This window comes from Passer domesticus, chromosome 23, assembly GCF_036417665.1.
Source record: "Passer domesticus isolate bPasDom1 chromosome 23, bPasDom1.hap1, whole genome shotgun sequence".
NCBI lineage: Eukaryota > Metazoa > Chordata > Aves > Passeriformes > Passeridae > Passer > Passer domesticus.
In genome coordinates this window covers 6175692-6186510 of record NC_087496.1, presented here as the reverse complement: position 1 = coordinate 6186510, position 10819 = coordinate 6175692, and the positions used below count along the sequence as shown (strand labels likewise).

Sequence of the window (10819 nt, the reverse complement as noted above, 5' to 3'; positions counted from 1 at the left end):
AATATATGTACAGGCCAGAACCAGAGATTAGCTGTCAGACTTTGTGCTAATTTTACACATTAAGCAGACAAAGAAGGAATTCCTTGATCCAGCTGTGGCCTGGAGGCATTTCCTGCAGCAGTCCTTGCTCCTGCAGTTCAGCTTCAATCACTTTTATCCTCTCCTGGCACCCTTGGGGACGTGTGGGTGTGCAGCCACAGCTAATGCTGAGCTTGACTGAAAATCAGATTAGCCAGAAAATTGTATTTCCACTTCCTGAGATTGCCAGGTGTGTACAAAACTACCTGAGGAGAGAACAACTGCCCACCACCTTCTGCCTGAAAAGCATCAAATATTTCTGTCTGGAGCAGAATGAAGCCAGGGGTTGGTGTGACTGTGTGTGGGGTGGGCTCGTCCTGTTTTAGAGGGTTGGAATTTCCTTCAAGTAGGACCTGGGGGAATGGAAGTGGCTCCAGCCAGAGCCAGATGACCAAAGGAAAGCAGAGAAAATTTCTCCCCATCACTGAGGGCCACCAGCCACTCCCACGGGCTGTGCCAACTCTTTGTCTGGTGCAAAATACAAGGACTGTGTCCCTCTCACCAGGAGTTTTGATAGAAATTAGTTTACCAGGTTGATATATTACAAATACATCAATTAGGGGGTTTAACAGATTGATATATTACAAATACATCAATTAGGGGGTTTAACAGATTGATATATTACAAATACATCAATTAGGGGGTTTAACAGGTTGATATATTACAAATACATCAATAGAGTGTTTAACAGATTGATATATTACAAATACATCAATTAGGGGGTTTAACAGGTTGATATATTACAAATATATCAATTAGGGAGTGCTTGTTACCCCTGATGCTGAGGTTTCACCCACACACCCAGAGCTGTATCACCCCAAAAAGTGATTTATACATCCAATTCCCCAAGCTGGGAATTTTGGAGGACTTTGACACCTCCCAGTGGTGAATCTCAGCTGCAAGGAGGTGCTGAAGTGGGAAGGAGGCAGCAGGCAAAGCTCAGGAGTGCTGAGGGCTCTTGGACACTGCAGCTGCTGGAGGTACAAAACCCTTCCCATGAAAATTGGAATTTTTGGGGCTCATGGCAGGGATTTGTAGAATTCTGGCTGTAAAACCCCAAAAGCAGCAGTGCTACCCTGTAAAACTCTTTGCTCCCAGCGTGGTCCATGGTCCACCAGTGATGGGTGTCTTTATTTATTTGCTGTCTTAGAATTCTGCATATTTATGCAGCTAAAGGCCTGCGGGCCCACACGCTGGCAGCCGCAGAGCGCATGAAAGCCCTGAGGAGACTCGATGCCAAGGAGCACAGAGGAAAGGTAAAAAGGGGCCACTTTCTCCTGCAGACAGCAGCCTTTGGGATGGGAACAGGCTCGGTACCCTACAAATCCAGCTCTGCCCCTCTGCTCCTCCAAGGAAGGCTTGATGGGCCTCGCTCGGGGGCAGGATTGTAAAATTCAGTGGCAGGACTGTAAAATTCAGTGGCGTGGCCATAAATCAGGTGGGGTGAGAATGAGCCCATTCTTTTTTCAGCCCATGAGTGATGTGAGAAAACGCTGGTCCAGTAAAATATTTGTGTGTTGGCATCAGTCTCTGAGGCTGAAGGGTTTACAGCCAACTGACTTGTTGTGTACCTGGTGAAATCTGGGTTTAAAAAATGCTGGGTTTGGGTTGCCATCAAATTCGGGGCTGAAGAACACCAGAGGGAGTCCAGCAAGAGCTGGAAATCCCCATCTCACGTGGGATTCCTAAGCATCCTGTGAGCTGTGCTCATTCCTGGCACCACAATCCTTGGGATTTCAGCCAGCACCTCCCCACTCCTTGTTTTACACCAGCAGCTGCTGCTGCCGCCTCAGGAATTTAGCTTTTCTGTTTTTCATATATTTATAATCCTGCAATTCTGTAGTGTATAAATCTGAAGCTGCATAGCCTGTCAGTTATTGTTTTCCTATTTTATTCAGATAAAATTCCCCTGGAACTCAAGAACACCTCACTATCTCAGGCCCTAAAAAGTATAAACAAAAATGAGTTTGGGGGGGAGCAAACTGGGGATAAATGACTTCATAACCTAAAGCTGTAATTGGAGGAATAACTAAATATGACCAAACTTAGAATTGTCTGAAAAATTCATGACCATCTTGGGTGTAGCCTCTGGGAGGCTTTGACTGCCCAAGGTGTACCTATTGAAGGGTTTTAATAAATATTCACTTTTATACTGCTAATCTTGTCTAGCCTCTGTTTTAGGCAGCCACTCCAAGGCATCCCTGCCAGGCTCTGGAGTTAGTCTGAGCTCTCACAGCTCTCTGTGTGCTGTTGCAGACTCCCCTGCTGGTGGCTGTCACTGCCAGGCAGGCAGCCATCGTCCACGACCTCATCCAGGCAGGAGCAGACGTCAACGCCGTGGACAACAAGGGCCAGTCAGCTTTACACCTTGCTGCAACCTATGGCTACACCCAAGTCCTCCAGGTAGGGGAAGCTGGATGGTTTGAATTGCTGGCAGTGTAAAAATACAATAAAATGTTGATGTTGGTGGTGTTGAATAAAGGCAAGAGCTCAGTGAGGGATGGAGGCTGAGCAAAGGCTGCTTGACTTCCCAGGGTGGGTTCTATCCCTTTTTTAGGACTGTGCTTGCAGCCTGCTGTTACAGAGGAAAAGTCTTTAGTGGCTCTGTGGAGGGAAATGAATTATTTCTGCAGATCATGGCTCTAAATGTGCTGGTGGCAGTCCCCAGCCATGAGGTGTGAGGAGAGGGAGTTCTGTTCCAAAACCAGGGCGAAACCCCCTCCCTGAGGTCACCGTCCTCCACACAGGAGCAAAAAATTGTGTCCAGACTCAAGCCAGCAGAAGAGAGATGAGATGTGACCCTGCAGACAGGCAGAGCCTTCAAATGAGGCACATTTTCCAGATTTTCCTTCAAAACCTGACTTACACGAGCAAATCTTTGCTTCCCTGTTGCTTCATGGATTTCCCTGCAGACAGAGCCTCCACCTAAGCTCTGTGTCAGCCCTGACCAGCAAATTAACCCTTTAAAACAGGCCCTGTGGGCATTTTGGGAAGGGGTTCCACAGCAGGGATTAGCCCCCTCTGAGTCTAAAATGCTCCAATATTGGCCAGAAAATGAAATTAATTTTAAAAAAACTGCCTTGAGCCGTGTCGGGGCTGAGCACAGGCAGAGTTTGGTGGCTCTTCCGAGCTCCTTAGGGCAGGGGACAGGGCTGAGGTGCCAGGGGGTGCCTGTGGTGCTGGCACCATGTCCAGCATTCGTTAGCTGTGCCCGGGCTGAGCCCTGAGCGGGCAGTTAATGTGTAACACAGCCAGTTCTCTGGAAAACAGGTGTTTCCTTAAGTAGGAAAAAGGGGGGTTCATCCAGATGATGCCAACAAAGCCTCGCAAGGTTCCTTTGTTTGGTTTTTCTTTTGTGGGTTTCTTTGTTGGTTTTTGTTGTTTTTTTTTTGCCTTGATATAAAAAGGGACAACGGGCAGAGACTCGCTCCTCGATGTGGTCAGACCATGAAAGGCTTTATGGTTTGTTTGTTTATTTTATTGGGTTTTTTTTTCCCTAATGGATTAACTATCTAATCTCTAATAAGCACCTCAGAGCTAGCTGTCAATATTTGATCTGTACATATTTTATTTTTGTTAGAAGATGATAAGTCAAGCCCTAACCGTTCTGGGTGATCTTTCAGTGGGAGGATTCTGTCCTGAGCCTTGTCTGGCTTGACACAGATGAGTCACTGCAAAAATTCTCAGCCATTAATGTGAACAACTTGCTTTATTCAATCAAATAAATAAATAAATTCTCTGTAATAATACAGACAAGGAACTACTTAACTCCATCGTGTTCAATCTATAATTTTCTTATATTAAAAAGTTTTGAAGTTTTGATTCTGTGCTAAATCCAAGAAATTCTCATCTCCAGATCACAATTCCTGCTGTTTCTGTAGCCTCATTGCCACAAGCTGAGGCTTTAACTTCACACACTGCTGCACACTGAAAACAAAAAGCAAATAAATCCAGCCTGAGAATTGTCAGTGCTGGCAAACTTTTAGGCCATAAACTTTGGCTACACCTGTCAGGGGAGAGATTTTCATTTGTCCCTGTCAAGGATCACTCAGAATAAACACGTCCTGCTGTCACTGGTGGCTTTGCCTAATGCAGGGTGAAAGTGAGGAGTCTGGCACGCCTGAGCTGGGGGCAGAGACTCAATTTCACTGTCCTGAAAATCTGAAAGGATAATTACGTGGGAATTAGGAAACCAGGGAATGTGATCACCTTGAATGGCCCTGTTGGGAGCATTCACAGCACTGGAATCTAGTGTCAAATAATGGCTTGGAGTTAAATTATCATCATCTGATCTTGTTTGATTTTACATGTTGTTATTCTTGGCTGATTTTGGCTTGCACAGTGTTCTGCTGAACTCAAATTCTGCATTTCTCTGGTGCCTCCAGGTTATTCTGTCACTGGGTTTCCCCCTGGATCTGGAAATGAAGGATTTTGAAGGTAAAAACCTTTGCACAAGTGGTGTGAAAACATCTATTGGATATTTCATTGCCTGATGCTCGCTGGGTTCTGGGGGTTTGCTGGTTCAGAAAATGCCTGGGGGAGAGAGAGCTGTGTCTGTGCACTCAAATGCCACAAAATTCAAAGGTGCTGATGGCTCTGGGGGGATTCAATTGGAGCTAAAAACATTCTGGAATGCCCCAGAAAATGTCCAGAGAGCCAGAGAAGAAACCTGAGAAGGGCTTGTGCCTCAACAACACCTGCACAGGTTGAATAAATGATTGAATAAATGATCGGATAAATGATGGAATGAATGATTGAATTAATGATTGAAGGAATGATGGAATGAATGATTGGATAAATGATGGAATGAATGATTGGATAAATTATTGGATAAATTATTGAATGAATGACTGAATAAATGATTGGAAAAATGATTGAATGAATGATTGGATGAATGATGGAATGAATGATGGAACAAATGATGGAATAAATGATGGAATGAGTGATGGAATGAGTGATTGGATGAATGACTGAAGGAATTCTCTCTATTCCAGCCCTGCCTCCTCTCCCCAGTATTTTCCTGGCACTGTCCTCACCTCCACCCCACGTTTCTTTTCCAGGCCATACCCCTCTGCACTGCGCTGTGCTGGCCCACAACACCCTGCTGAGGGAGCAGGGCAGGCAGGCAGTGTCACAGGAGCAGCACAGGGAGCTCCAGCAGCAGAGCAGGGAGCTGGAATCCTGCATCCATCTCCTGGTGCAGACTGGAGCCTCCATCTACAGCCGGGTGAGGAGGGGCTGCCTTATCCCTGCGTTTTTCTGGGAATTCTCTCCCATCTGGTGCTCAAAACACAGGGTTGGAGAAGGAATGAGCTGCTGGCACATGGGCCAAGCCTGTTCTCCCTCCAAGGGACTGGGCTAAGTGCTTGTTATATGATTATTGTTACTATTATAATAGTATATTATAATTAAAAATCGTTAACTTATAATTATAATAACATAAATTATAACACCTGGGTTATTTCACCCTCCTCATAAGACTAAAAATAAATTAAAATTTTTAAAGCACCTCTTAATTATCCCATCTCTAAGTCAATAAAAAATATTGTCCAACAGGTGCTGCCTTTTGGAGTCCCTGAAGCCGACACTGGGCACTCAGAGGGTCACTGGAGGGAGGGAGATGCTCCCCATCAGCTGGCCTGGGTTTCCTCTGATGGATTTATGGCATCTCTCCAGCTCGTCCTGCAGAACACTTCATATTTACCTTGTTTTTTTTAATATTCTTTTTCTCTGTTTTGAAATAGGATGTGAAAAGCAACAAGACAGTTCTCCATTACACAGTGCAGGATGGGAATGTCTCCCTGCTCAGGTACTTCCTGGAGCTGAATGCTTTCATGTCCAAGGATTTTGTCAACAGCAAGGTAATTTTTGTCAACAACAGGTTGTTGTGGTTTTTTCACAGAGGGAAAGGGCAAAAGTTGCTAATCTGAACTTCTGTTCAACCCCAAACTGCATTTTCCAGTAAACAGACTCACAGGAAAGCAGCACCTGGCTCAAACTCTGCCATGAAAAGCAGGGCCCTCTCCCAGCAGGAGAGGAGAGAAGGAGCAGGAGATAAACAGGGAGGAGGAAGAACAGGGAAAGTGGCTGCTTGAGGAGGAACATGAACTTTAGATTAGGCTGAGGGCTGAGCAAACAGCCCTGCAGTGATGCAGGCTTTGACAGCAGCAAAACACTGAGAGGAGGCACTCCAGGGCAGCCAGCTATTGATTCATCTCTGCTCTCAGATGTGGCAGCACAGCGAGGACAAAGTCCCTGTTTCTGTCAAGGGACACGGGGATTCTTTCTGCCTTAACCATTATTTGCAGATTTTCTGGCACAGCCACACCTAGGTTGGGCAAAGCAAGCTGGAAACCTCCTCAGTGCTGCCCCACAGCTCACCTCGGAGAGATCCCCAGGCAGCAGCTCCATCCTCCCAAACTGAAATCCTGACATTCCTGGGAGCCTCAGCGGAGCCCTCACTGCTCACCAGGCAGAGCTGCCCCTCTCAGCAGGGCTCAGGGGTGATCCTGGGTGCTCCCCCTCTGTCCTTCTCCTTTGAGGAAGGGGACAAGGCTGGGGGTCCCTGTTTCACTTCAGCACCTGCAGTCTCAGCCTTGCTTTTGCTCCCCAGAGTTTGTGTCCCCCAGGAGGGAACTGAATTTCTCTGTCAATCCATTGCTCACCGAGGCAGACAAAGGGCAGCTTGACTTTTTTTACCCCTCCAGCTTTCTGTTGGGCTGGAGAAACCCCATTTTGGGTTGTGTTTGTGGGTAACGGCGCCGAGCTGGTGATTTGCTGTCCAGTGAAGGGCTTTTCACTGCATTCCATCTGTATCTTTAAAGACCCTTCAGGCAGGTGAGAGCCTGTCCAGGGGAGTCTCTGTTGTCTCTTGATCACAATCCTGGGACAACTTCCTCCTGTGATAGGATCACTCCGAGGCTTCAGTCTTGTTGCTGAGCTGTCTGGGGCAGGGAGGTATCCTGGATTTTGTAGCTGTTCAAAGCATGAAAAAGCCAAGGAAACAGCCATGTTTAGGTTCCCCTGGCTCACCCATTGCTCGTGCTTGTCTCACTCCAGATCTGTCTCCATGGCATTTTCACAATGAGAAAAATATTGAAGCCTTGGAGGTGTTTTTCATCTGGAGGATTCCTGGAGCCCACTTTGTCCCAAATGAGACCTATTAAAGTCAGCCTGAGGCTTCAAGGTCAGGCCTTGTCAGATTGCCTCATTATCTTAGCCCATGCCTGGATTTGGAAGCTCTCAAGTGCAGATTTTTCCATTTTAACAAGAAATCCTGTAAAGAGTTTGTAACCATCCCTTGACTTTCTGGGATAATAAACTTGACAAGGATCTGCTTGTAAAACATGCCTTGTCTGAGAAAAACTGTTAATTTTTTGCAATTTTATTTTCTGCTTCAGTCCTCCCTGATGTCTGAGTGCTTAACAGGAGCTGAAAATCACATTTCTCATTTCACATTTGAACAACTGCAATATTAACACAGGCTGCAATTTGTGCCCAACCATTCCAATGCCACGACAAACCCACGATTGTTTCTGAGAGAAAAAAAACCAAACAGCTGCCTCAAGGAGACTCTTGCAGACTAAAAATACCTCACATTATGCTTTTGTTTATCAGCTTTTTCTCATTTACAACCGTTAGCAGTCATACCTGACCAGACAGGGCACAGATTTCTGCACGGTCTGGTGGCACCAGAGCTTCTGCAGCCTCCTCCATCCATGCCTGGCTTCACAGCCAGCTCTGGCCCTCCTGTCAGCCCTGCCACTGCAGCCAAGCCGTGCCTGAGCTTGGGAATTGGAATCTTCCTGGCACTTGGAAGTGTTGGGAAAAGGGAGGACTGGTGGTGTGGAGCTTTGTGTGGTGGGCAGCAGTGTGATGTGTTCAGTGTCTATAATCCAATTTAATGCTTCCCAGTGAAATATTTCCATGCCTGTTACAGCCTGCTCTTTTTCCACTAACGCCCCAGGTCTCTGCTTCCATGAGGGTATGATTTCAGGGGTGATTTCAGAGCAGTTTTAGGGGGTGATTTCAGAGCAGTCATACACAAGGCTGTGATTTAGGGATGATTTCAGAGCAGTTTTAGGGGGGATTTCAGTGCAATCATACACAAGGCTGTGATTTAGGGATGATTTCAGAGCAGTTTTAGGGGGATTTCAGTGCAATCATACATGAAGCTGTGATTTAGGGGTGATTTCAGAGCAGTTTTAGGGGGGATTTCAGTGCAATCATACACAAGGCTGTGATTTAGGGGTGATTTCAGAGCAGTTTTAGGGGGGGAAATTTCAAAGCAATCATAAATGAGGCTGTGATTTTGGTGGGATTTCAGAGCACTTTTAGGGGGGATTTCAGAACAACCAGGGTATGATTTAGGGGGATTTATGCAGCCCAAAAATGTTCCTGCTTCAAGGCTATTTATCACCTACACCCAAAGCATCAAAGCCCCCCAGTTTGTGCTCTAGCAAAGAAAAAAATCTGAATCCACAAACCTCCTGCTGGGAGAAACAGAGCAGAGATCCTCCCTCAGCTCCTGACGACAAACCCCATGAGGATTCTTCTCTCATTTCATGTCTCCATTTCTAGGATGATTCTGGGGAGATGGCACAGCTCACCAGGGAGTTTATCTGGGTTTTTTACTCCTTTTTTTCCCTTCCCTCTGCTTTAGGCCCATGGAAACACCGCCCTGCACATGGCAGCTGCATTGCCTGGGGACAAGAACCAGGAGGAAATCATCCAGCTGCTCCTGGAGCACGGGGCAGACCCCAGCATCAGGAATTTGGACAATGACCAGCCAATCCACATGGCCCCTGCTGGAAAAGCTGGGGAGCAGGTATGGGATCCACACTGCTGCTCTCCCCTAACACACCTGCACGCTCCAGGGATTGCTGGGTTTGGTGTTTGTGAATATAAAAATATTCCTGATGTGTTTGGATATTTATTTAGTTGCACATGTGCATGGAAATAATCGTGTGTGTGAGTGGTTTGGGTGGCTCAGATGGTGCTTCCTGAAATTCCACATTTTTTGGCAGGTCAGGAATTTGCTGAAGAAAGGGAAAGTCACACCTGCATTCAACTCCTGCCACAGAAATGCCAGATCCTGATTTATCTGCACTTTATGGAACGGTTTCAACTCCAGCTTCTGCCTCCTATAAAAACTGTGAGGGTGGTTCTGCAGCACCTCCCAGCTCCTCCAGGCTTCAGGCAGGCTGGGGTGAGAGTGTTCTCAACCTGTGGCCACGAGCAGCACGTCAGACAGCAGAAGATGAGCATTCAATGGTTGAAAACTCAATTTTGGTGACAGAAAATGCGAATAAACCTCCAGCAAGGAGGTGAGCAAATCAAGGAGCTGCTACATAAATAAGTAAATATTCCAAGTAAGATCAAAGCACAGCCAAGGTTTGAAACCCCTGGGGCTGACAGAGCACAAGGTGACAGTTTGGCTATAAAAGGTTGAGAAATGCTGCTCTGAGACACCCCCAGACTGTGCCTCTGGCTGGGGACTGCTGGAAATGCTGCAGCCTCTGTGATGTGCAGCTCCACTGGCCCTGCTCCCCTGGGAGTGCAGGATCCTGAGGGGCAGAGCCTGGATGGAGAACCTGAGTCAGCCCTGGCTGGACATCCAAAGCCAAGAGCCCCAAGGAGGGGTCCTGGAAGCTGGAATTCGCATTCTCAGCACTGTGGGAGGGCTCTGGAGCAGCTCCTCAGGGCCAGCCCAAGGACAGAAACAGCTGCTGTGAGAACGAGGACATGGGGCAGCTCTGTGTGGCTCCTGAGGGGAGACTTCCAATGCAATGCAATCCAATCCAACCCAACCCAACCCAATCCAATCCAATCCAATCCAATCCAATCCAATCCAATCCAATCCAATCCAATCCAATCCAATCCAATCCAATCCAACCCAATCCAACCCAATCCAATCCAACCCAATCCAACCCAACCCAATCCAATCCAATCCAATCCAATCCAATCCAATCCAATCCAATCCAATCCAATCCAATCCAATCCAATCCAATCCAACCCAATCCAACCCAATCCAATCCAACCCAATCCAACCCAACCCAATCCAATCCAATCCAATCCAATCCAATCCAATCCAATCCAATCCAATCCAATCCAATCCAATCCAATCCAATCCAACCCAATCCAACCCAACCCAATCCAACCCAATCCAACCCAACCCAACCCAATCCAACCCAACCCAATCCAACCCAACCCAATCCAACCCAATCCAACCCAATCCAATCCAACCCAATCCAATCCAAAACCATCCAATCCCATCCAGTCCAATCCAATCCCATCCAATCCAATCCAATCCAACCCAATCCAATCCAATCCAACCCAACCCAATCCAACCCAATCCAACCCAACCCAATCCAATCCAATCCAACCCAACCCAATCCAATCCAATCCAATCCAATCCAATCCAATCCAATCCAACCCAACCCAATCCAATCCAATCTAATCCAACCCAATCCAACCCAATCCAACCCAACCCAATCCAATCCAATCCAATCCAATTCAACCCAATCCAATCCCATCCCATCCCATCCCATCCCATCCCATCCCATCCCATCCCATCCCATCCCAGTCTCCAGCTCTGGTGGCACACAACAGCTCTGGAAGCCCTCAGGTGGGAGCTCACCTCACCTGTGTGGGAGACAGAGACTCCCTTTGCGTCTCCACGAGCTTTTAGGGCAGCAAACCCGTGTGGGTGTGTGCAAGGAGGGTTCTCCTTCTCCCTTTC

The 10819-nt window shown here is 47.1% G+C and overlaps 1 protein-coding gene across 1 annotated transcript; it reads left to right on the top strand.

The window, feature by feature from the left end:
- Positions 1 to 152: 152 nt before the first annotated feature.
- Positions 153 to 10560, top strand: LOC135285495 (NF-kappa-B inhibitor delta-like). Its single transcript, XM_064397833.1, has 7 exons — positions 153 to 1334; positions 2335 to 2481; positions 4464 to 4515; positions 5139 to 5305; positions 5823 to 5939; positions 8741 to 8905; positions 9105 to 10560. The coding sequence occupies exons 1-7, from the start codon at positions 1290 to 1292 to the stop codon at positions 9174 to 9176; spliced, it is 765 nt and encodes a 254-aa protein (XP_064253903.1). The 5' UTR covers positions 153 to 1289; the 3' UTR covers positions 9177 to 10560.
- The last annotated feature ends 259 nt before the right edge of the window (positions 10561 to 10819 follow it).